This window comes from Pituophis catenifer, unplaced genomic scaffold (genome assembly GCF_029215685.1).
Source record: "Pituophis catenifer annectens isolate HBS135680 unplaced genomic scaffold, rPitCat1.0.hap2 SCAF_3, whole genome shotgun sequence".
Classification (NCBI taxonomy): Eukaryota; Metazoa; Chordata; class Lepidosauria; order Squamata; family Colubridae; genus Pituophis; species Pituophis catenifer.
Genome location: NW_027256883.1, coordinates 166890610 through 166916988, shown reverse-complemented (window position 1 = coordinate 166916988; position 26379 = coordinate 166890610). Strand labels below are relative to the sequence as shown.

Sequence of the window (26379 nt, the reverse complement as noted above, 5' to 3'; positions counted from 1 at the left end):
CTCAGACATAATTTGAATGTCACAATTGGCTGACTTCACGCACATCTCTCCAACAACATAGTTTACACATTACACCAAACTAAACCAAACCCATCTTATATTTTAACATGATGCAATTACATTTATCCACATTGCCATGGTTTGCCTTACAAAATAGTATGCAACTATGGCAGTACAGTAATAGAAATAGATTGCAAAAGATAAAGACATTTCTTTCTCAACTTGACTGTAACAAATTTAATCTAGTTTCTACCAGAATTGAAGGCTTGCTTTGTGGAAAGAGTGATGAAGAAAGGTAAGAAACTTTGATGACAGCTTATCAGAAGGACTTTCGTGGACTTTATATGGCGTTTATACAGATGTAAGTAAATACACATACATGGACTTCCTCACAAATCTAGAATTTATCTCATTCTCTTATTCTCACTCTCTGCACAAACATATTTGCTGGCCTACATGTATCCTGTATACTGTCCAAAATTTGTGAAGTGATTTATTCATCAAACTAGAATTTCTTTCTTTTGTCTCTTTATTGAAGCTTCCAGTCTATCTGAAATTCTGATTTTACACAGCCTTCCCAAATCTCATGCATTCCAAAAATGCTGGGCTTTAATTGCCCAGTCAGCCTTGCTAAAATAGTGTCAAGATTACAAATGGAGGTAGACCAAATAGAAAATATAAAGCCTAACTTGTGCAAATTGAAATGTTTTTTTTTTACTCATGCCAAGTACATTTGGAAGCAAGACAAATGTCTATGGAGATTCAAAGCCATCTAGGTCATGGTTGTCCCAAAGATGTTTTTTCAAAAGGCAATTGGACTTCTTTTGTTTTCTTCTCTTGAAGTTTAGCTTCTCATCCAATATCCTCATCCTCATCTTTGGAACTTATCAATAGTTCCAAGAAGGTTCCATATGCATTTGCACTCTTCAAATGACTCTGAGGGCACAGATAAACTTCCAAGTGGCCACAATGACTCTCAAAGAGAGTGCTAATGACCAGATGACTGCAAGGAATATTAATCCTTCTATTCTCCATCATTCAGTCAAAACTGAAGAAGCTTCTTGGATAAGAAGCAAAACGTCTTCAAGGGAAAAAACAAAGAAACTCCAGTTGCCTTTTGAAAAAGCACCTTTGGGACAAGCAAGACAAATGATTCCATTTTCTCATTTTTCTCATGCAAACTCTATATTAATTACATGTTAATAGTTCAAATGAGAGTTATTAAAATTTTAACCTTCCATTAAAGACATATTTTACTTCATTTTTTAACTTACATACAAATATTATAATGTTGTAAGGCACTTGGAAATGACAAGGCAGTAAAGCTATGTTTAAACAAATACTCTCAGTTTAAATAGCACAATAATAGTAATAGCTGAAAGAGGCAAAAGGAGATTATCGTAACTGAAAAACCTTGTGAAACCTCAAAATCTTGTGGAACCCCATTTCTTTAGCCAGTAGCCAACTTGAGACATTTTTTTAATACTTAATTCATTCTGATATCTCTGACATTCATCATTTTTAAGGGCATTTAAAGGACGGCAAGGGAAGCAAGGCATAGATTTACAAACACTATGAAGCTCAGGTAAGCTTAAGGCCTTTTTATGCAGTAGTTTTTAGCTGATTTTAAAGGTCCAAGTAAATAGTCCATCTTGGTAAAAGTAACAACTCTGATCTTCTGTCTGTTTGATAAATCCTATTATGCATCCTGAACATGCAAGCTCTGCAGCATTTAAATCTAAAAAAAATCCATTGATTTACAACAGCTGTGCTCTTCCTTTTGTTGAAATATGGCGACTTGCCAAAAGGCTTCATTCAATGCCACCACCCACCCATCCACAGAAAAAAAGAAAGAAAGAAAATGAAGAAGCTTGACATCCTCTTTGCTGGAAAATAATCTATACCATATTAGTTAATATATTTTGGATTTTTTTTCTATTTTACTTCCTTCATTAAATAGTTACCAGTTCTTGTTAATTTATTTCAGAGGTGTTTTTAGACTAGAACATACATTGATGAACTTCTATGAAGTAAAAAGTATAGGATTTCCTCTCTCAGCAGGTTAATTTAATTTGATGTAATAATTGGAAGAGCAAAAAAGCAACATTCCTCCCGTTCATTGTTCCAACCAAAACTCAAACGGACCCTCTTCCAGTCAGTGAGCTTCCATTAACACCTAAGGTTAAAAGACAACTATCTCCTTAACACACAAGCTACATACTTAAAAGAAAACTTCCTTGTAGGTATATTTACAGTATTTTAAAAGTTTGCAACAGGCCTGAGATGTGTGACACAGAACTCATGGTCCCTGATCACTAGCAATCCAATTAACAGTATCTGATATTTATCCAGCTATCATTTTCAATCTATTATCATGCCATAAGAACAAGGAACAGAACTCTGTGCCAAATATGATACTCTCTCTCAGGGGTGAAATGCTACCAGTTCAGACTGGTTCGCCCAAACCGGTAGTAATAAAAGCTACTGATTTGGGTGTACCAGTAGTAAAAAATGTTACTGATTCGGATGAAGCGGTATTTCTGACACAGCTGTGCCGTGCGATTTATATTTGCTAGAAAGCAGGTTTGAGGTTTGATGGCTAATAACACCACTTTCTTTCTTTCTTTCTTTTTTTGGGAGTTTCAAGATAATCATATTCCACTGCTGGAATGGCCTGGGAATAGCCCAGACCTTAACCCAATTGAAAATCTATGGAGCCGATTAAAGAAACTTGTTAATCAGAAGCGACCCAGCAATAAATCCCAGTTAATAGAAGCAATCATTCAATCTTGGTTTCACATTATAACAGCTGCAGAACTAAAAGACTTGGTTCACTCCATGAGAAGACATTGTAAGGTCATTATTCATGCTAGAGGTTACCCAACTATTAACTGATGTGATAATTTTTGTATATTTCATTTTTCTACGTGTTTCACTTTTCTTCTTTATACTGTAACTGCTATTCTAATAGCAAATCATTCATAAAAGTTATTGCATTACATTCTTGATTAAATTATCTTTCCATTGATATATAATTTTATGTTACTACTCCAAAAAAAAAAGTGATGTTATTAGCTAATTTTATAAAATACACTTTTCCCAAAAGGTTTCCACAATTTTGGCCACTATTGTAGTATCAATCTGTGGACAGAATCCTCCCCAATCAATACCAACTGGCATTGGCCTTAAATGAAAGAGACACACCAGCACAACACTAGACTGTCCACTATCAATTCTCTGAGCCAATCCAGAAGAATATCATGGTCAATGCTATCAAAAACCATTGAGAGGTAAAGTAGGGCAAGGATAGATGCACTTACCCCAATCCTGCCCAAACACTAGAATATAAATAGAGAGCGAACCCCACTCCTTACTAGCACTAATGATGTTATCTAGTTTGGGTAATGAAATGTCTTCAAGAAAGCTACTAAGCTAGGAGAGCACCAATGACTCGTCACTCTTTCGGCCAATTTAATTTAGTAGTTCTCATATCTATGGGCCTTGTTTAAACATTACTGGAAAAGTTACAAATAAATTGTATTACATATGTGCATAAGGACATATGTCACATCTGTGTTCTGTATAGATGTGAAATGAAAAAATGAAAAAAGTAAGGTTTTATATTGAGGCAAGAAAAACAGAATGCAAAGGTACAGTATACGTGGTACCTTGCTCAATAGTGGTGACTGTGAGAGGGATCTTGGAGTCCTAGTGGACAATCATTTAAATATGAACCAGCCGTGTGCTGCAGCTGCCAAAAAAGCCAACACAGTTCTAGGCTGCATAAACAGAGGGATAGAATCAAGATCACGTGAAGTGTTAATACCACTTTATAATGCCTTGGTAAGGCCACACTTGGAATACTGCATCCAATTTTGGTCACCACGATGTAAAAAAGATGTTGAGACTCTAGAAAGAGTGCAGAGAAGAGCAACAAAGATGATTAGGGGACTCGAGTATAAAACATATAAAAAATGGTTGCTGGAACTGGGTATGAAAAGAAGGTGACATGATAGCAGTGTTCTGATATCTCAGGGGTTGCCACACAGAAGAGGGAGTCAAGCTATTCTCCAAAGTATCTGAAGGTAGAACAAGAAGTAATGGGTGAAAATTAATCAAGGAGAGAAACAACTTAGAACTAAGGAGAAATTTCCTGACAGTTAGAACAATTAATCAGTGGAACAACTTGCTTGCACAAGTTGTGAATGCTCCAGCACTGGAAGTTTTCAAGAAGATATTAGATAACCATTTGTCTGAAGTGGAGTAGGGTTTCTTGCCTAAGCAGGAAGGGGGATTGGACTAGAAGACCTCCAAGGTCCCTTCCAACTTTATTAAATTAAAAAAAGAAAGAAAGATGTGAATCAGCTAGAATTCAAAGGCATAATTACTGGAAAAGAATCCTAGAAAAATGATGTCCATTGGGTCACAAAGGGTCAGAAACACCTGAATAGCATCACATTCATTGCTATTTGGGCCAGTAGGGTAATATGAAATTTATTTATGATTGTGAAACCTGAGTAATGTTGGTTAAAATAGTAATAATATTATATAATCAGAATAATTACTCTTTATACTGTTCTTGGCAGTAAGTATTCAAATCAAGGAAATGGTTTTAGGAAAGTCAGAATTATTCATCTGAAGAAAAAGACAAAAATATTTAAAAACCCATACTTTATCTCCATATTTACTATTTAATATTTACATATTTTAAAAATACCCACCCCAATATTCAATGTTCTTGCTTTGAGGGATATTTAATATAGGACATAAAAGGAACAGTTTTTTTAAAGGAGGTGTTTTCCCTATTCTACCATAAGATGGCAATGTTTATTAGTCGAGTTTGAATTTATTATAGTAAAGCCATTGACTGTTGATCTATACAAGAAAAGCAATGTCTATATTTTTCTCTTTTTGAATTTACTTTATTTATCACAGCTATTGGTATCAGTCAATACAATAGATTAGATTTCTAACAAATGATTTCTGCTTTATATTCAATTATATTACAAGACTCTAATGAAAATTCTAAAAACTATTATCAGAAAATTTGATAAAAAACATAATGATCTGTGTAATAGCTGAAATTGATAAACAGCTAATATTAAAGAAAAGAATGTACTTTCACTAGCTAAATAACATTGTATAATATGTCATGTGTTCTTATTCACCTGAGTTTGTATTTATCTACTTTTTAGAATTGCTAAGAACCAGATAATTTTTACTATGTCCTAATGTCAGGGTTCCAAGTAACACTCCCAACAAAAGAAAACTCCGAGGCTTGAGTTTCCTCAAAGTTACATTTTATTAGAGATGTTATATTGGCACATCTAGGAAAACCAGAATCTTGAAAGTTTCCAGATTTTCCCCACCCAAAGAAAAGTTAAAGTCCCTACCCAACACCCACAAGTCCATCACATGGTCCAATCAAACATCGTCCCAACTGGACATGCCTCCCAGTTCCAGCCTTCCAGAGGCAGGGCAAGTTGTCCTTGACTTTCTGAGAAAGGAATGTTATTATGATTGTATGGTATTGGTATTGGTATTGGTATTGGTATTGGTATTGGTACTGGTACTGGTATTGGTATTGGTATTGGTATGGTATTGTATTGTATTGTATTGTATTGTATTGTATTGTATTGTATTGTATTGTATTGTATTGTATTGTATTGTATTGTATTGTATATGTGTGAAACCATAGAACTCAAGGAAGGTGTGCTTTCTTTTTCACATGACTGTACTTGAAAGGAATCTAAGAATTCAAAGTTAAAATAAGTGCAATGGATTCACTGTGCTTAAATGTACTGCAAATAAATGAAACTTATAATATAGATATTCACAATGTCATCCTATACATATTCATAAAATTCTCTAAATTCAGCAGAATTTTTGAAATTATTTCTCTTCAAGATATTGTTATCAATTTCACAAGTTGTATCACTGTATCTTCCATGCCCTAAAATTAATGGTGTAATATTATCTGGAAAAAAACCCTATTGTTCCATGAGAGGGAATCTTCTAATTGTTTCAACAAGAAGCTCATCTTGTGAAATAATTCAAGCTCATTAGCTGCAAGCACCCTTCCTTTTTGTCCATGAAGTTTACCATTGGAAATATCTGTTTTCAATGGCAAAAGACTCCATACTGAACGATTATCTAACTTTAACTAAAATCACAGGGATATATTCCAGAATAGGGTGACTTGAGGATACCAGTTTCTACAATTTCAGAAATCTGAAACACTATGCTTAAGGTTTGAGAAATTATCTGACAAACCACACTCTAGTCCTACAAGAAAGTCAACAAGCTGGTGAGTCAGTTACCTTGTGTGCTCCTCATGAGAAGTAACAACCAGGTTAGTTGTCTAGAGAGATCACAATTTTCTAGCCATTGCTTTTCTCAATGTGAGTGGAAATATTAAATTATAGCAGACGTTTGCCACAATAATGAAAATTTACCTGTGATTCACCACAAACCAGCAGATCTGGCATCTTAAATATGCAACATAGCCAGAGAACTCTTCTAAATATTCAGCCAAAGTGAAAACAAGTCCTAATGCAAAGTAATATTGAGTGACAGTGATATGAGAGTGAGCCATATGATTGTTCAAGCTGTTTCTTCTATGTTATCCACTGAGCAGATGATAGGCTGTAATCTCTCTGCCTGAGAGGCACCTATTGTATTTGAGTTTGCAGAGCAAAATGCACTGGGACAAAACTGACAGCTGATGGACAGTCCAGATTTTAAATGAAAATCCAAGCTTGTCTTGTGCCTAGCCCATTGTGTGGAAGAAGCACCAAATTTACCACAGTTCTTACAGATTTGGTAATCACCCCAATCCAGAATGACACTATGAGTCTTAACAGTTTGAAACTGAAAAATAATTAAAAGAAATATCTGCAGGACATTGCTCTAGAGGGCAGGCACCACGACAGAAAAGACACACTCTAAAGCACACCAACTCCACCTGATCTTACTGAAAGAGCAGAAATCATAGGAGGCAGGCAGCCCCTGAAACAACCTGGCCCCATGCCATGAAGGTCACATGCTAGCAAAATAATGCTTAGGGTCATCCAATACAAATTAGAACTTTATATGGCAAAAGCGATGCCAGATGTTCTGTCTGGCTTTAGAAAAGTTCCTTGGAACATAACGTATTATTGCTAATGCTTGCTGAATAATTGAGAAAATCAAAGAATACTAAAAAAGAAATCAAGTCTGTGCTTTATTAATTGCAGAAAGGCCTTTGAATGTGTTAATCATTTCAGGCTACGGAAGGTTAGAAAAATCGGAAGCTTAGAACATCTCACTATCCTCACACTATATACCGGTCAAGAAGCTATAAAACGGGCAGAACATGCTGAAACAGACTGGCTCCAGGTTGGCAAATTGAGCAAGGGTATATACTCTCCCAGATAGATAGTGTATAAGTAATATAGGTAATCTTCAGATAATGACAATAATTGGGACTGGAATTTCCATTGCTAAGTGGTGCAGTAATAACAGTGCAATGCCATGTGACCGCTGCATTGCTTACCAATGGGAATTTCAGCAGTCCCAATTGCCATCATTAATCACATCTCACTGATGGCAAAGATCCATCCCACCTTGGACCTCCTGGCCCTGAGTAAGGTTTCTCCTCTGCCTCGTCTTGAATCCTCCTACTTGCCTATCTCCACCCACTCCCATCTCTGCTGAATGCCTATGTGTGGCCACCAGCTGCCCCTGCTGTGCACCAGGGGTGGGTTCCACTTACCTTTATTACCGGTTTGCAAGGGGAGCACGCGCGCTTCTGTGCATGCGTGCGCAGATCACCCATGATGACGTTGTGGCAGTTGGGCAGAGCCTTCCGCCGGTTTTACTACCAATTCTATAGAACCGGACCGAACTGGGAGCAACCTTGGTAGTACAGTGGTCTAAAGCACCCTGTTATTAAGACCAGCTGCCTGCAATTACTGCAGGTTCGAATCTCGCCAGGCTCAAGGTTGACTCAGCCTTCCATCCTTTCTAAGGTAGGTAAATTGAGGACCCAGTTGTGGGAGCAATAAGCTGACTTTGTATAAATATACAAAAGGATGAAGGCTATTGCTTAGCGCATTGTAAGCTGCCCTGAGTCTCTGGAGAAGGGCGGCATATAAATCAAATTTTAAAAAAACCCCACCACTGCTGTGCACCCACTCCTGCCAGTGCTGCATCCACTGCACCATGCACTACTACTTTACCAGCCAGAGCCTTCTTTCATGCTGGTGCAGCTGGGACTTCCCTTGTGCCCAACCCAGGGTATCTGTTTGTGTGTCAGCTAGGGCCTCCATTTGCCCTCCACCCAGGGTTTCCATTCACGTCCCACCCAGGGTTTCTATCTGTGTGCAAGCCAGGGCTTCTGTTCATGCCTGCCCAGAGCTGCTTTTTGCAAAAGAAAAATCTGCCTGTGCTGGCACAAAAGGATCCATCAAATAGACCTTCTTTTTCACTGGGACTGCTGGGGACTTCTTTCACCAGTGGCCAAAAGAAAGAGGGCTAGAAGGATCCTTCTTTTACCTTGGCTCAGCTGGCGCTTTCTTCTACAAGCCAGGCTTTTTTCACCAAAGGCCTTGGGTGAGGTATGAACAGAGGCCCTGGCAATTGAGCTAATGGAGGGCATTAATGTATTCCCTTAGCAGGGTGCGAGACAACCCTGGCTGCACCAGCACAAAAGAAGTTGGTGCAAAAAAGGCTTCCCCAGCCGGTACAATAGTGGCATATGGTGCAGGGGATGCAGGGCTTGTTAAAGCTGGGCGGAAGATGCAGCTGGCAGCAATGGGTAGGCAGTTAGGTAGCCAAAAAAATGCTTGTAAATGTGGGTGGGCCCAAATTTTGTTAATGTGACAAGGGTGCTTCAATGGTCAGAACTTCGAGAGCGGGTCATAAGACCCTTCATTCAACATAATTATAACTTTGAACAGTTGCTGAATGAATGGACATTAAGCGAGGACTACTTGTATTCAATTTATATGCTGTATATTAAAGGAACTGGATTAGAAGAAGATGAATGTGATTTTAATATTGGAGGAAGAAACATCAATTACTATGTGCTATGCTGGTAATAATACTCTTCTAGCAACTTCTTACTAAAGCAAAGGAGCTGAGTGAAAAAAAAAGAGACTAAAATTAAATATGGTATAAAGAAGCCCAAACTAATGACAATACAACAACTAACCTTAGAATTGATACTGAAAGTACTGAAGTGGTACATAGCTTTTGTGTTTTACAATCAACCTTCAACAGCAAAGAAACAGGTAATCAAGAAATATGTTACAGACTAGCAACTCAGTAGAATAGCTACAGGGTTTTCAGATGCCATGATGTCCCTCTATCCACAAAGATCACAATAGTGCAACTAATGACATTCTTTGTGATACTGTCTGGAAGCAAAAACTGGATTTTGAAGAAACAGGATAGAAAGAGTATTGACGCTTTAAAAATTTGGTGTTAGAGAAGTTTCATGACATTGCTATGTATAGCCAAAACAAAAACTCAAACCCAAACAAATGACTCATCAAACAACCGAGCACTTTTATTCTGGCACAAATGACCAGACTCAAATTATCCTACTTCAGACATATTACGCAAAGACCTAGCTCTCTCGAGAAGGAAAGATGAAAGGAAAGTGAAGACCACAACCAATAGCAAAGTGGATGGACACAGTTACAGTGATGCTAGCCAAAAGGATAAGTTAGGTATATTATCATGGAGAAAACCTATGTCAGTAAGAAGTGACCCTAATTGAATGGAACAAAATCTATCCATCTATCCCTCGGTATCATTAAAAGTGATAATCAACACCCTGAACAGCACCCAAAAGTCACTGACAACCAGTGCAGCTCACAGAACATAGTGAGGTGCCATATAGGCATATTGAGGCATGCCTACACTGCTGCGTTAAAAAGATGGGATTCACAGGTCTTTGCAAAGGTTAAAGGAAGCAATAAAAATATTCTCCCAGATAATTAAGCTAGAAAGAGACCAATGCATTATAATTTATTTATTTATTAGTCGCATTTTTATGCCGCCCAACTCCCAAGGGACTCTGGGCGGCTAACAACAAAGAATAAAACAATGAGAACAATATCTCATACAAAAGTTTAAAAAGAAAACATTAAAACCCATACACTCCAATTTGTAGCTGGGTCTCATACAAAGTCAAATATGCATACAGCCTAAAGAAAATAACCAAGATGAGAACAGGAATATCACAGGAAAGAATAAATGTAAGGTGGCATTTAAATGAGAATGGCCTGAATCTGACATGACACAATTTAAAAACATAGACTGTGAGGTACAGTGAAAAAAAAATCCTATGTCACATAATGGCTTGGCATAAGCATCTCAACACTAAACTCTAGCAATCGCATCATATTTCTCTGCAATAAAAATTCTGGTGTTTGGCAACCTAATAGTGATAGGTACCTCACCAGTGACTAAAAAGTTCATGTATCTGAGAATTTTAGGCACATGGATTGTTTTTCCGCAGGGTCAGTCAAGCTAATAAAGTTTTCAATCCTGTATGTGTCCAAAGTAAAGCACAGGACAGACTCCCTGAGCTGCTCCACGAATGTTTTAGAGAGCAAGTTCCCGGATGTTTATAAATCTCTTGTATATGCACTGAGTTGTTTCAAAATAATTTGTAAATTATTCAAATCAGATCTTTATTATGGTCAAAGGCCAGCATAAGGAGAGTGAAGTATATTAAATTAGCAAGCATAGAAAATACATTAGAGTCTAAAAAATAATTAAAAAGTTAAAAGACATAAAAGAGAAAGTAAATATTTAAAAACCCCAAAGTCTAAAAAGGAATCTAAAAGGAAGGGTAGAAGCATTAGATGGGTGTAGAGGAGCATAAAGGTTAGCATGTGGCTGACTAAATCTATCACAGTAGGGAGCACTCTAGTATGACAAGTTAGATGCTAATTGGGACTAGTTTATCGCACAAGTCATCGTCTGACAGATTTTAAACACTGCTGCGCAGAACCTGGCAACATTGTATGTTATAGCAGGATTAATATATGAAAGCAGCAGGGAGGTGTGGATTTGTCTTGTGCACCCTGGGTATTTATGTAATAATGGTGAGATATGTCTAGTATGTAATTCATGCAAGGGGGAAGCAGATGTTCTGTTGTTTTTGCGTGTCTAGAGTCACACAGCCACTGTCTCTCCAAGGAATTTTCCTTTATTGGCCTTCAAAGACAGCTAAGGGGAAGGCATGACATCCTACCAAAATAAAACCCTCGATGGTTAGGTACTTCAGTGTGCAAATTATTTGTATATGTACATGTATAGAAGCCCACCAATTTATATTAAACAATGATAAATCTACTCTACAAAAAGGAACAGTATTTGTAGAAAATACCTCATAAATCTGATGCAAGCAATCTAGTCCTGTTTCATAACTTACGGTTTAATTACTTTCTAATAATAAAAGCACTAGACCAGAATAATATTACCATCTCAGCAGGATTATAAAGTGGGAACACCTAGAGAAAAATAATCAAGGCTAATACAATCAATTTCCCCTTTGAATCTTGAAAAACCAAATTGTATTTTATTATTTCTACAGTGTTTCATTATTTGTAAATATTTTATTTTACATCGTTGTCCTTAGACTTTCCTGAAATGATTTATATTTAGTGTATGAATATTTAGGATTCAGAAGAAGATCATTTCAAATAGATATTAACTATTTGAATAAATTTATTTAGGCTGTCCTATAATAGATAGGCATACATTTCCAAAAATTGGGGTGCTACATCCTGGCATAGAATGACATATCTCACTTCAATCTTCAAGAAGAATAAGAACTGTTTTATGTAAAATATAATGTGCTTTGAGTGCTGCAGATTGATTTGGGGAGTACTGAATATTTATAAACACATTACAAAAACAAATTTACCACTTTAGCCTTCAGCTATGTTTAAAAGCACTCAAATATTTATGCTATCCATAGCCTAACTCATACAAGTTCATTCCTTCTAATTTATTCTCTAGTGAAATCAGCTAATAAGCAGCTTTTCTTAGCTAATGTGTTGCTTTGTGCTTTCATATTTCTATATTTGTAAATAGTTGAAAATGCTATTCAACATACTAACTTCAACAAAATGTGAGAAATGATACAATACTAGCTGAAAATGGAATTTATTGACAATCAATTCAACTCCATCTATCTTACTCAAAGCATCAGCACAAAGTATCTTTGATTCCATGTAGCTTCTTCTGCTAAAGAAGAAAAATGAACAGTTACAGCAGCTTCTCCCTCCCACTTGATTCTGAATTGGTTTGTATTTTAGGTCTAGGGTTATAATACTTGGGGGGGGGATCCAATTCCATTATGTATCCAATACATAATATTTATAATATATTTTTGTTTGCCCTAAATAGAATTTACTTAAGAAACATCCAGTATGGCTACATAGTCCTGTTGAAAGAGAATTTGACTATCAACCGAAAAAAAAGATTGATCTAAGCATGACTGATCCAGCCTAGCATCTTAATAACAAGAAATAGAGTCACAGAATAGTAAACAATGTTAGAGAAATCACAATTAGACAAAGGTGAAGTAAAATTGTATTTACTCCTATGGTAATACACAGCAATCATTTTTATGTATTTAAAATCTTAATTAGTTATTTTCATTACATATGGGTGGTTATGCCTAAGTACATGTTTGATTATTATAACGTCATATGTTTTTCTCTTACCTCATTTTTTTTCCCTCCAAGAAACAACCTTGGAAATTAGGCTGGCCTGAGAGTGAGTGCTTGGCACAAAATCATCCAGTGATTTTGGCAGAGGATACTTGAACCTGGTCTCTCTAGTCCTAGCCCAATATCTGAACTGCTGTATAACACTAGGCTTGAAAACACTGATTGATCACTTTGCTTTAAGATAAACTAATAAATGGGATTCTTATTTTCTACCACTTGGAATCTGCTCACCCCATAAGTGCTAGTCAGGAGGACGTGTTGCATTTTTCTACATACACCCAGGATTTGAATGGAGAGTTACTGGATGGCCTTCTTGGCTGTAGACTCCTCACTCTAGAGCCCATGTTGCTCTAGGCTTCTGTAGCCTAGAAATTCTACTGATTCTACTTTCCACTTTTGCCAAGTGAACACCACCCCCTCTAGCCTGCCCTCCTAGAGTCAGAAAGCCCCCAAATCTTGCTAATAAGAAGGCAATAAAAAAATTGTGATTTTTTTTACTGGCCCTTATGGCCCTAAATAATATTGTTATAATCACTGTGTTTTGCAACTGTAAATTGCATCTAATCTAAATAATAGATGGCATACTGGTATAAATATATAAATACCAATATAATAAACTCCTAGGAGTTTGAAAATTTCACAGTGTCCCTGTTTTGAGTACAAAACAAGCCATCCTGCATTTTGAAAGTGTTTCAGAGTTTAAATGTCTTTATTTCAAGCTTGAGACATCCCGAGATTGCTTGAACCGTCCCACTTCATGCTTGAAACTGGATGTTTCATAAAAATTCATCCGCAAAACATTTAGAAATAGAACATTTCTATTTCTATTTTGTTTTATGTTACTTTCTTTGTATCTTTATTTTTAAACACGTCTCTCCTTGACTGCCTTGCCTTATAGAAAAAAATAAAATATTTTTCCTGAACTCTATAGTTATTACAGATACTCATGCAAACACTGCATTATAACCAGATTAATAATCTGCTATTCTCCAAATCTGAATTTTAGTTCCACAATCCCATTATATCTTCCCTCTGAGTAGAATGCACAATTCTATAAGTATCCCAAAGAACTGCAAAATATTTTAATAGTAATGATTATTCATTATATTTCTAGTATTGCTGCTTACTCTTTGATACAAGTATTAAACTTACATAATTCAAATTTTCAAATAAGGTTACAATTCAAGTTATCAACAAAATACCAATGGAACAAAAGGCAATTATTCTGTTAAGGTATATAATTACTGATCCTCCTCAAATTTTTTAAAGATAATATATGCAAAAAAATTGTAAAAAACAGACTAAGCATTATAGAAATATTAAAATGGCATTCTGTAAGCACTTTAGTAATTTGGATTAAAAAATCTTGAAGTAGTTAAAATAAATACATTTCTGGCAGACTTATTTCGTCACAATAATTTTAGACTGGGTTTAGTAACAATCTCAAGATAACCAGAAATACTGTTTCTACAATGCAAGCAACAGTTTCCAGAACAAGACCGCTGAATTCACAAATCATGTAATTTGTAGCATAACATTAATATTATGCAGTAATTTGAAACAGACTTTCCAACACTTGAGCTGATTAGAGGTATACACCACCACATATTTGAAATTAAAAATGTTATATAAGATTTGCAATTTAGTACATAGATTAATGTTTTTATTATAAAAATATCATTGCACTCTAAATAAATAGCAGTTAGTGCAATACATCTGATTCAGTTGCAAAAAAGAGCCCTGAAGTATATAGGGTCACATAGAAAACATCTGTGTACCTTAAAATATACACATCTTTCCCTGGGACTGCACAGCAGCTGTGCAATCTTACAAAAAAATGCCCCAACTTTAAGGAGTTGCAGATTGCAATATTTTGCACCCAAGGTACTCCAAAAGACCTCTTAAAAATTGAGTATCCCAGCACTACACAATAAAAATAAATAATGATTTCATACTTTCAATTTATAATCCCACAATTTAACCTTCCTAATTTGTTTGCTAATGGATTTTCTTTAATATTCTTTTTAGACCTGGCAGAGCATAATGTTTCCCCAACTAAGTCTTAACTGCTTAATAATAGATTTTCCGATCTATAAAAGGCAGTTTGCATGCTCATGCAACTTCGTTTTAAGTCAGAGTAGAATAAGCAAGGAATGCTTTAGTGCTGTTTGAAGAATAGCACTTAATCTCTGCTGACTTCTTATCAGAACAAAGTTCTATTAAGGAATGATTTCTCATATATTATGCTAACTTCCCATTAATACTAGGAATTAGCTATTTTAAGAGAGGGTTCAAAAACATCCAGGTACTCCCCAACTTTACTGAAGCCTTCTCACTAACATAAAGCAGCCCTAGATATATAGTTTGACCCAACCTTTTCCCACAAACTATTCTAGAGAGAATATGCTTGGAAACATATTCTAATGTGACACTGTTTCTGAATAGAATAATACCATTTTAGATAACACTATATACTTTTAAAACTTTCCCTAAATTCTGCATTCACATAAGATTAAACATCTGAATTCAATTCATAGGTGTAATTTTAACTATTTACCAAATAAATTTGATATTAGGATAAATAACTGCTTCTACTCTTTCATCCCTGATCCATTTTTACCATGGAATTCCTGCAGCAATTTTTATTTTACTTTTTTTAAAAAAAAAAACCCAGCTTGATCTTACCTCATCCCACTCAGAAGCAAAGGAAGGTGATTTCTCCAGCCTTTTTTTCCCTGTGCTACAATTGGAAAGGGATTCACTTCTGCTCCCCATAGTATCGTCCTCTGTTGGTGAGGTGGTCAAAAGATCAGAATCCGATTTTGATAAGCTACGGCTAAGTTTGAGGTCTGCTTTGGACTTGCTTCCTGGATGAACTCTTCCCACAACACTGCTCTTGTCTCCATCCTCAGCACTACCGGGGTGCTGTGGCAAATGAGGATGTGCCAAAGTTCCAGAATCCAACTTGTCACGGATATGGCGTATGGCTGAATAGACCACTTTATTTTGGTCTGCAGTATTAGATTGTACCGATCCAGAAGCCTCAACATTTTCCAGCTGCATAGCAGTTCCCTCTGTACTTCCTTTGCCCACAGCAGAAATGAGTCTCAAAGGGTCCTCATTTATGTCACACACCGGAGAAGAACCATGCAGAAGACCTGAGAATTGATCCAGTACCTGGGCATCTTGGACATCTGCTTGGCTGTGGCTTCTGTTGAACCTTTTTTGGTCTTCAAAAGGGTACGAAACCCCATCAAAATAAAACCCAACACATAAAGATCAAGAGAAACAGGATTTTAGCTTTTCTCCCTCAGAGAGAGAGAGAAAGAAAGAAAAGAAGAAGAAAGAACAGCATTGTCCAGAGTACTCAGATTTTATCCAAAGTTGGAGCATTTATGAAATTCTAAACAGTGGCCTGATTTATGCAATCTGGCAGCCCACTCTGTTTCATTTTATTTCTGTTAACACTAACAATCAGCTCTTGCTATATAAGGTTTGGAGAAGTGCTAACTATACCAGCAAAGGGGGGAGGGGAGAGGCTGAGTCTCCTGGAACATATTTCCATAAAGGCCAAAGTGTTATTTAGAGCAACACTCCCTATTCCTTGGCACAGAATGCTGGGTGGGGAAAGATGAGCTGCAAACAACCTGCAAATATGAACAAATTCCCCCCTCCACCCGACAGCTGTTTCCTTCCCTGGTGACTTTTGCAACAGCAATAATTCCTTTAAAGCCTCACTTCGCGTTAACTAATTTCACTACATAAAATTGTCTCTTCTATTGCTGCAGTGAATTTCAGCTTGCAATATGTATTGCAGCAGAGATGTAACATTATAACTGGACTCACGCTTTAATATATTGTATCAAAAATCAGAACCTGATTAAAGCATGAATTATTCACTGGTGTAAATTATGTAAAAGCTTATAGCAGAGAGCCACTCTGAACAACAATCATTAATGTGTTGCCCAATATTTAATATTGATAAAAGCCAAGTTATGCAACCTATGGTAGATTCTTCACAATGGTACTTTACTCATTGGAAAATATCTGAGAAACAGAAAGTGAAGCTTTTTTCTATGGTACTTATCTTAGATTGGACATACAAGCATAGATATGAAAGAAATTAACTTCAAATCCAAAATTATTCTGGTAGGCTCTATTTGGCTAAAGTTATGTTGCATTTTGCAATGATTCAGTAGTGCTTCATTATTCCTAAATCAAATCAGAAAGTACTTATCTCTGATTCAATTGAAGCCTATGTTGATTAATCAGTATGAAGAAATCAGAACAAATCAGAAAAGGTTCTTTCAATGAGATACCTTATATAGTCATTTCTAAGGATTTTTGCTTCTATTTAACATGAGCTTTTACAAAGCTAACTCATTACTCTTTTCTAAAATATTAAGCTGTGGCTGATATAACTTAATAACATTAAACTCATTTGCTTTATGTATGATTTAAATTTTTCTAGGTTTGACAAAATTATGTTTATTGGCAGCTATTCCTCTGAGTTTATAAAAATTACTCAATATCTAAGAAAATACTTTTTATAAAATCATTTATTGCAGAGAAGTATTTTAAGCATGTGTGCCAGAAATGGTTTTGCATTTATTTTCTTACTCAAAATCACGAAGAACAAGACATTTTTGGTCTGAGAGCATTTTACAGAACAAAATTATATCCAGACCAGATTTACATTAAGATTCTTGTCTTGATATGTGTGTAGCAGAGGAAATGTAACAGTCTAAGATACCTTTGACTGTCAAATCTTTCCCATCAAAGTGTAAATGACAAGTTTCCAGATGAATTATGGTGTCTAAGAGGAACATCTTGTCTGCTTTCATAGATTTGCTGTGATAATATATTAATAGCAAGATATATGAAAAGATGAATAAAATGCCTCTACACTTTACTGTTTGCACAAAATGCTCAATATGGCATCTATAAACAGTGTTAACATTTCGCAACACTGCTATCAGAGGGTGGAAAAGCAGCTGACAGTGTGTATCACACACTGAAACATTTCATTCTTCCAAAGGCAGCTATGAAGCCCAACAAAGCGGTCACTGTTGTAATGAAACTGTGGCTGTGTTTTCCATCTCCCAAAAGCAAAACAACAAACAAAAAAATATCTCCCAGCATGAGCAAAGGCCTATAAGGGACATTTGAAAAATTTTTGTCATGCTAGCTAGATCAAAGGATTCTTGCATATATTAAAAAGCAAACACCATTTTTTTTTTCTGTATAGGTTTCTATGAAGTTGGAATGACTCAGAATGATTACCTACCTTTTGGCATCTCAACCATCTGAGATTCAGGACTTGGATATTGTTCAGAATGGCTAGAAGAAAAATCGGAAGAAGCTTGGCAATTCAGTGGCCATTGACCATCCTGAGAAGATAGACCTTTTCGTGACCACATCTGCAAAGAATCGTGTAAAATGTAATTAATTTTATTAGTTATGATTTATCAAAAGTTAACCTTTATAAAAAAATTATGTAAGCTAAATGTAATTGCATATGCCTCTTTTAAGTATCATGCTTCCAAATATTTTCAAATGTTTAGTACAAACTTTGACAAATGGCAATATATAAAGTGCAAAAAACCCCAATCAGAATTAATATATTGATCTCAACGGTGGGTTCTCAAATATTTTGGTACAACTGCAGTCATTCTTCTGCACTGACCATGTTAGCCAGGGGTGATGGAAATTGCTAGATTTTAAACAAGGTTAGGGAAAAATTCTTGGTGGCAACAACTAATTCCACTTTACTATAACTGTATCATAAAAATATTTAATAAATACATTTAAAATAAATCATTCTATTTTAAAAAAAAAGATAAAGAATAATTAAATATCTATATAAGTTCTGAATTTTTTTCCTTAGATATAAACCAAAAACAATCAATAATTTTAGCTATATACTACTTCAACCAGAAAATCTAGATCAAACCTGCAAAACATATGGTCCATGGCCTGCATACAGTCCACCAAACAGCCTTTTATGGCCTCTGGCATTTTTTAGAAACTCAAATTCTTTGCCATCATACATAGCCACTGTTGCCACTTCATAAGTCAGGCTGATGAGTGACTCCAAACCTCACTGAGGCTTCCAGCTACAGCACTGCCACTGCTCTGCCAGCCACAAGACAGCTGACCTGTAGTCAAAGGTACTCTTTGCAGCCACAATTATTTTTAATTTTTTGATGTAGTCTTTTCCCTTCTACAAATTGTGCAGGCCTGGTTTAGATACTTACTACATTTGGTATTTGTTTCATCATCATCTCATATCTAAACATCCGGCTAACTGTGGGACTTATTAAATTTATATGCCACCCAACTTTAATGATTCTGGGCAGTTTACCATTTGTTAAAAATATAAAACAATACAAAAAACAAGTCCCCCCTCCCCCCCAAAAAACAATACAAGATAGAACAATAATGGGAAAGATAACAAACCCAGAAGGGAACAAAAAAAGAAGAGGCATCAGTCATATTGCTAATTATGTAGCTTACATAGAATTTTAGTTTATATACTAGAAATGCATAAAAATGAAGCTTATTTCGTCAGTAGCACAGCACCTATTAATAAACCGTATGTCCCAAATGCTGCTAAAATACTCTCACAGCACATGAACTTCTGATTCACTGTATTCAATTTTTCTTAATTAGAATTTTCGTTTTATCAGTTTTATTGTTGTTCAGCATTAAACAATTTCAGTTCTGTTTCAACGTTTGCTATAAAATGTAGGAAATAGAAACATATACCTTGATAGATCTCAGCAGGATTTTGCACAAATGTTTTAAATTTGAACCATGCTGCATCTGAACTGTCTTGAATTGAAAACACCCTGTTTCAACAGCAAACAGCTGTCTCAAATTCAAAGCAGGATGTTTTGACTATTCTGGAGGTGCCTTGAACTTGAAATGTCCGATAAATATTGTACCGTCTGATAATTTTAAAATGGCTTTTCTTAATACTACAGCTTAAAATGTTTTCACTCATACACAACATGTATCTGTTGCATTGTATATATGTGTGCTGTTGCATGCAATAGTGTCAAATAGTGTCAAGTCCACGTTTACAATGACAGTCCTCAGCAGAGCAGTTTTCTTCTCCACATACTTCTCAAATATACTCCAGAAGCCAAGTCCTTCCATAGCAGACTTAAGAAGGAGTGACAGAGGAAGAAAGAGAAGAAGATAAAGTTCCTAGGTATGAGTGAACATCTATTGGCATATTGGATATAATCTATATTAAAATTATATCTGTCTTACCTGTGGCTGGACACTGCAGGTAGCACCTAAAGATGATTCACCTAAGAATTTAAAAATAAAAATATTTTTAATATTTGCAATACAAATCTGTCTTTAGCTAATTACTGTTAAAAGCAAGACATGCTATGGTATCCACATGATTAAAGGAACTGGCTTGCACGATGGGTGTCTTCAGAACTGTGTATCCGATCTTTAAGGAAGAATTATCACCTTGGATCTTGAGACAAGATGCACTCTAGATACCCAGGTAAGCAATGCTGAACTGTGGAATTTCAGTTTCTATGTTGAAATCAGAAACACTGCTACCGAAGTAAGTAGAGGTCCATTATTTTTACTGCAGCCCCGTGCTTCTGGACCTCATTCGGGTTATCATGATTTATTCTCATTAAACAAGCCTTCACACTGTAAATAGGAAATTTTCAGTCTTGACCATGACTTTGTAGTTCAATCCAGAAGATATGAAATTTATATCTCCTTAAGGTGCCCCCTATGGCTATAATACTTGTTCCATGCCAACTCTACCATACCTGGAAATATTGATTTGCTGTTTAGTTCTTTTCCTCCTGAAATATCATTTTCCTATCATCTTTTGAGATATAAGGCACCGGAGACAGTTCTTTCTCACCTAAAAAGTGCCAGTACTTCACCAGCCATTCTCAGTAGCTGGAAATGTACAAAATTTAAAGCTCTGGAGTAATAAAACCTTCATTCATGATTCATGCTTCTACTATTCCTTATCCACTGGTGCAGAGTGCACTTTTCCATACGACCAGTACTGAAAACGTCTTTCCATAGTGCCAGGATTGAAAGAGAAAAAGGGCTATGATATATCAAAAGTATTAACAATCTTTGACTTGATAAAACATGTTTGGAGGCCAAAGAATAATGCATAGGAATGAACACAGTAGCTATATCATGTTTGAACAGTACTGAAAACAAGACTTTAAAGCAGTTGTGCCTGCTTCTCAATCATAGGGTTGAAGGTTCCAGCCTCAAGAAAATATAACCTGCTAGTTCAGGTAGTCCTCAACGTATGACAATTGAGCCCAAAATTTATGTTGTTAAATGAGAAATTTGTTAAATGAGTTTTGCCCCATTTTACGACTTTTCTTGCCACATTTGTCAAGTGAATCATTGCAGTTGTTAAATTAGTTGACAGGTTATTAAGTGAATCTGGTTTCCCCTTTGACTTTGCTTGTCAGCAGGTCGCCAAAGGTGATCATATGACTCCGGGACACTGCAACTGTCATAAATATGAGTCAATTGCCAAGCATCTGAATTTTATTCATGTGACCATGGGGATGCTGCAATGGTCATTAGTGTGAAAAATGGTCATAAGTCACTTTTTTCAGTGCTGTTGTAATTCTGAATGGTCACTAAACAAACTGTTGTAAATTGAGGACTACCTATACTGAGAAAATGCTACTTCCTGCTCTGAACTCTGCATCTAATGACTGTGTTGGTGAGCCGTCCTGGCATGCAGAAGCAGCAGCACCACTTTTATAATCTCGTATCTCCAAAGAAGATATGGCTACCTACAATTGAATCCTAGAAGGTGGTGGGAGTATCGGTAAGGGCCATTCATTGGAGTCCGAAAGCCAAAAGTGAAACTTTACCATCTGCTGCAAAGTTGGGGCAATTCCTCAATACCATATTACTTAAAATGTGGGGTATGACTCTTCCAGGATGGAGGGCCATCACAGAATGCCTTTTTCTCAAATCAGTTTGAAGTAGGCTTACTAGTAGAGTGCAATAGTAAACTGAATGCAAAAGCAACACAATGTTTCAGAGCCCTGTGGGAAGCCTGAGTATTTTTTCTGCCTTTTAATGCTTGCCTTTCTAAAGAATAGTAATCATGTCTGGAGGGCATCATGAGCCTTCTATGTAAAGTTTTGAACATTCTGACCTGTCACTCATTTTGCAGCTTACTTTGCAAAGAGAATTACAATGCAGAGAAGGGAGGATGGATGATAGGTTATAGTTAGGAAGTTATTATAAGATCTTATTATAACTAATATATTACAATTAATGAATTATATGCATTTAGGAGCAGCAAGCTACAAGGGCAAGAAGTTGGGTTGTGACTATTACCTCAGTGTGTCTGCACTGGGAAAGAGAGAGAGTTAATCAAATAATTTAGTGCCTGTCAATTTAAAAGTCACAGCATTTTAAGAGCAGGTACAAGAGTCTGGAACTGAGGAAGAGCCTCCATACTAAAGCAAGCTGGTGAAGACACCATTGCTCTGAAATAATGTGACTGCAAAGCAGTTAACTTGTCTCTAATCATGTCCTTTGAAATAAGTTGTATTAGTTTGAATGATCTCTTACTGATGGTGTATAATTCCAGCACTGGTAATTTTTCTACTAGATCAGAGAGATCAGTATTGGAGCCGTGTTAGAATTATGACCACAGAATTTTCAACTGGTCCTGAACTTCTGAGTTGAGAATAAGACAACAAGAATTAAGATTATCCTGTATATTGGTTTTGTCCTTTTGTTGTTTTTGTTGTTGTTCATTTGGACTCAATGATATCTCTAAGATGGGACTCAGAGCTCAAAACTGATCCATGATCTTTTGGTGAATTGAACCTAGGATTATCATGGGACAGCCACTATACTAGAGGCTCCATTCCCCTTCCCCCAGGTCTCCACCATAATGAACACTTTTCCTTGGTTCCTAAAATAAGTTGTTCCAAATCTTACATTTATAAATGGAAAAAAATATGGACTGAATCAGATCTTCAATACTGCTTAATTGCTTTCTTAAGAGGCTTGTTCCCAGGTTGAAGCCTAAAATCAGGACAATCTGTTCTTTGCTGTTCAGTGAAAGCCCAAGAATGGGAACAAATGTCAATGATACACCCTTCACAACCCTCCATATGCACAGGAAGTGACAGATCTGATGGAGGTTGTCTACTGCTGCAATGCATATACTTATGAAATGGTGTCTTCAGTGTCAAGCACTTCTACTGCAGGCATCAATAGCAAGAACTTTTTAGAAGTCAGCACTAGGGCAGGAAAAACTGAGGAAATAGGAGGAGCCACAAATAGTTTTTGGCGGTCATGTTTCTTAAATTATGTATTTTAAACATTGTAAGCCATTGAGAAATTTTTTGGAGTTGGGTGACCTGAAGAGTTAATAAATTAAGTTAGATAATATTATGTTGCATGGGGTAGGACTCCAATGAAAAAAAAATCTAAGTTCATAGAATATTTCAAAGAAGCAGTGCATGATGTGAATTCTTATTTATAGGTTAATGATAAAGTAGTGCTGGAAGTACTGGAGTCTGAAGACCATTCTCAGAGAAAACTCCTGTTTCTGAAGATGCCACAGTTATTAGGCCAAGAACAATTAGTGCTAATATTTTTTGAGAACCTGAGATCAGAGGGTTGTAAGAACAGTTGCTAAGAACAACATACTGGGAGATGTTCTTAAAAACTGGTAGTACTGATTTAGGAGTAACTCAAGATGCAGTGGTAAAAATGCAGGTAGGAAAAACCAGTAGTTGGTTTGATAAATTTTTGGAAACAAAGGCAGTTCTTGACTCTCCTCAATGCATGTTAGATAGAAAGAATATAATTTGGGCAATTTGAGTGGACTTGTGCAGGCCACAATCTATTTGGGAAAGTGTAAGCTAATTTCTAAATTACTTTCTTCACCCAACTTTTTGGGAATAGAATTTTCCTTGAAATGAGAAGTGCAGATGAAGAAGACACATGCAGAAAAAAGAGAAACCCAAGAATTTGTCTTCAGCTAAACAAATGAATATGGAGGAGGATCAGATGTTGTTGCTTTTTCTGTGGTAGTGTAAAAGAAACTATGAGAAGAGGTGAAAAATCATACTTAGGAACATACATACTGGAGAGAGCACTTCCTGTTTAAAAAAAAAACTACCTAAGTTCAAAAAGTTTCCATTGAGGACTGTAAAAATGTGTATAATTGAAAAGAGAGATTTGAAAAAGACCTTTCAGTTGTCCAGCGGACATTTCAAAATAGTAAATTTTAGCTATACTTTAGAACTAAGCTCCGGATAATAAAATATTGTAATTATGTGAGAGAATGAGGAATCATGAGAACTGAAGCCTTGCTGTAACTCATTTTTACAATATTGAAGTATGATTTAAATTCAGATGGGAATCCTCCAAATTTGATTATTTTCTCCTACTGTTCACATAATGCTCTTTTTAATAAATGAGGATGTATGATACAGAAGTCATGCTATTTTTATGAAGCAAATCAAAAATGTTCTATTTAAGAGATTAGTTTAATTCTCATTATTTAGTATTGCAATTGCTTATTGAAGTCATATACTTATGAACTAAAGAAGTTAGAAAAGCTAAACAACTACTGAATTAGTTTCTCCTGGAGAAAATATTAAACTAAGTACGCATTTCTCTCTAAAGCTACTTAAGAAATATTGTACAAAATCCACTGAAATCAACCATTACAAAAGAGAAAATTGGTATGACTTAATATGTTTCATATGAAAATAAATAAATAAAAAGAACGTTATGCCTCATATCTATACCTGAAACTACAATGGGACTAATCTCAAATCAAAATGCATAAAATCTAATGTGCTACATTTTCAACAGCAATAGCTCTCATTATTAATTCTACCTTTATCAGAATATTGAGAAACCATTAGTATCTACAGGAATTATAGAAACAATCAACCTTTTTCTAATACAGTATGAAATTCATGCTTGGAAAATAAACATATGAAGTACCCTCAAATCAGCCTATAAAATACAATTTGCAAAGAACTAAGATTGTTTCACAAACAAATCACATTAGCGGGCTCTTATAGATGTGAGAAATCAGTAATATGAGAGGACAATGGACACTTTACCTAAGTCAGTAAGAGAGACATTTGAATGAATTTGCTAAGAACTGTGCAAAATGAAGAGAGCAAAGTGCATATGCATGAGCACACAAATTGGGAGAGCAAGGAGGAATTTCCAAAATAGTTGAGGTGTCTTGCAAAATACCGTGGCTACATTAACCATAGACCTTGCTTGGTTTTCTACAATAAACATACAACAAAAGTTTGAGTCATTTTCTGTTACCAGGAAGCTACCGAAGCAAGAATGTTTTAATCAAAGTCTTATGAAAAGAAATTGCTAGTTGGGCACACAAAACAAGTCAATCCCTCTAACTTAAAAGAAAAGCTGGAATATTTCAGTTTCTCACCTTCTGGCCAAAATTCGTTTTGGGGATAGCTAGTTATGTACAATTTGCAACAAGAGGCTTTACCTTTTGTTTTTTTATCTACTGTAACATGTTTCTTTGTTTCTGCTGTTAACAAGAGTTCATAAGGATGTTCTTCTTCTTCATCAGCTGTGCTCCCTCTACTTTTTCTCTTGGTGACCAAACCCTAATCAGACACAGGCATAAATTAATAATAATTCCATCTCCTATTATTAATGAATAAAACAATTGGTTATATTGCATAAAAAGCACTTTCTCTCAAAAGGAAAATTTTCTAGCAAAGAAAAAATGGAAGAACGATTTAAGTAGCACATATTTACATAACAACTGAAAATTCTCACTTTATAGAGTAATACTAAATATCTACAGAGTATGCATATATATATCAATCGAAAATATTCTAAAGGACTGCCAGGTGTAAATCAGGCCATGGCATAAAATCCTGTCCAAAGCCTGCTGATATGGGAGTTAAAACTACTAATAAGTATTCTTTTTTTATAAATGTCACATTATCCTCTAAATATATTAATGTGTTGATATTCCATCCACATCAATTAACATCAAGGCGGACACATAAGGATGCTTACTACTGAGGATGCATCATGTTTTTTATCTTCATGTTCCTCTTCTTCATCAGGGGGAGGTTTTGCAGGAGGTGGTGGACGCTCTCTCTATAATTTTGAAAAAAATACTCATCAATGCCTCATTTCAAATTCATTTTTGATGCAACCTTAATGTATTTACTGCAGCAAAGCAAATAAGTGATTTCATCAAAATGATGAAACATGTGATGTGGCCTCAGGATACAAATTGTGCCTTATCTTCTTACATGCAACATCATTATAAAATACAAAAGTGGAGAGCCTGCATTATGTACATTTTGTCACTTATCTTCCCTTGGACTTTGTGGACCACACAGATGTCCTAACTATTTGGTATGCAACTTCTCTAATAACAAAATTGGCATAATTATTGTTTAATAAGTATTTCACAGACTTGGTAGGCAGTGCTTGATAGAGTAACCATAAAAGCTTTAGAAAAAATATTCTGATGCCATAATGTATCTATACCTACAAAATTCAGAATCGTACAAGCAGTGCTGTGATACTCTACAGAAGAAAAAAGTTAGACATTGAAGAAGCAGGATAGGAAGAG

General features: G+C 35.7%; 1 protein-coding gene across 3 annotated transcripts in view; it reads right to left on the bottom strand.

Moving 5' to 3' along the window:
• ANKS1A (ankyrin repeat and sterile alpha motif domain containing 1A) overlaps positions 1 to 26379 on the bottom strand; it is a 124776-nt gene that overhangs the window by 39966 nt on the left and 58431 nt on the right. For all 3 annotated transcript variants that reach the window (XM_070941503.1, XM_070941504.1, XM_070941505.1), the window contains 5 exons: positions 25812 to 25895; positions 25270 to 25390; positions 20013 to 20053; positions 18022 to 18154; positions 15420 to 15964 (listed from right to left, as the gene is read on the bottom strand). In XM_070941503.1, the coding sequence (XP_070797604.1) occupies positions 15420 to 15964; positions 18022 to 18154; positions 20013 to 20053; positions 25270 to 25390; positions 25812 to 25895 (924 nt within the window). The remainder of the gene's footprint in view (positions 1 to 15419; positions 15965 to 18021; positions 18155 to 20012; positions 20054 to 25269; positions 25391 to 25811; positions 25896 to 26379) is intronic.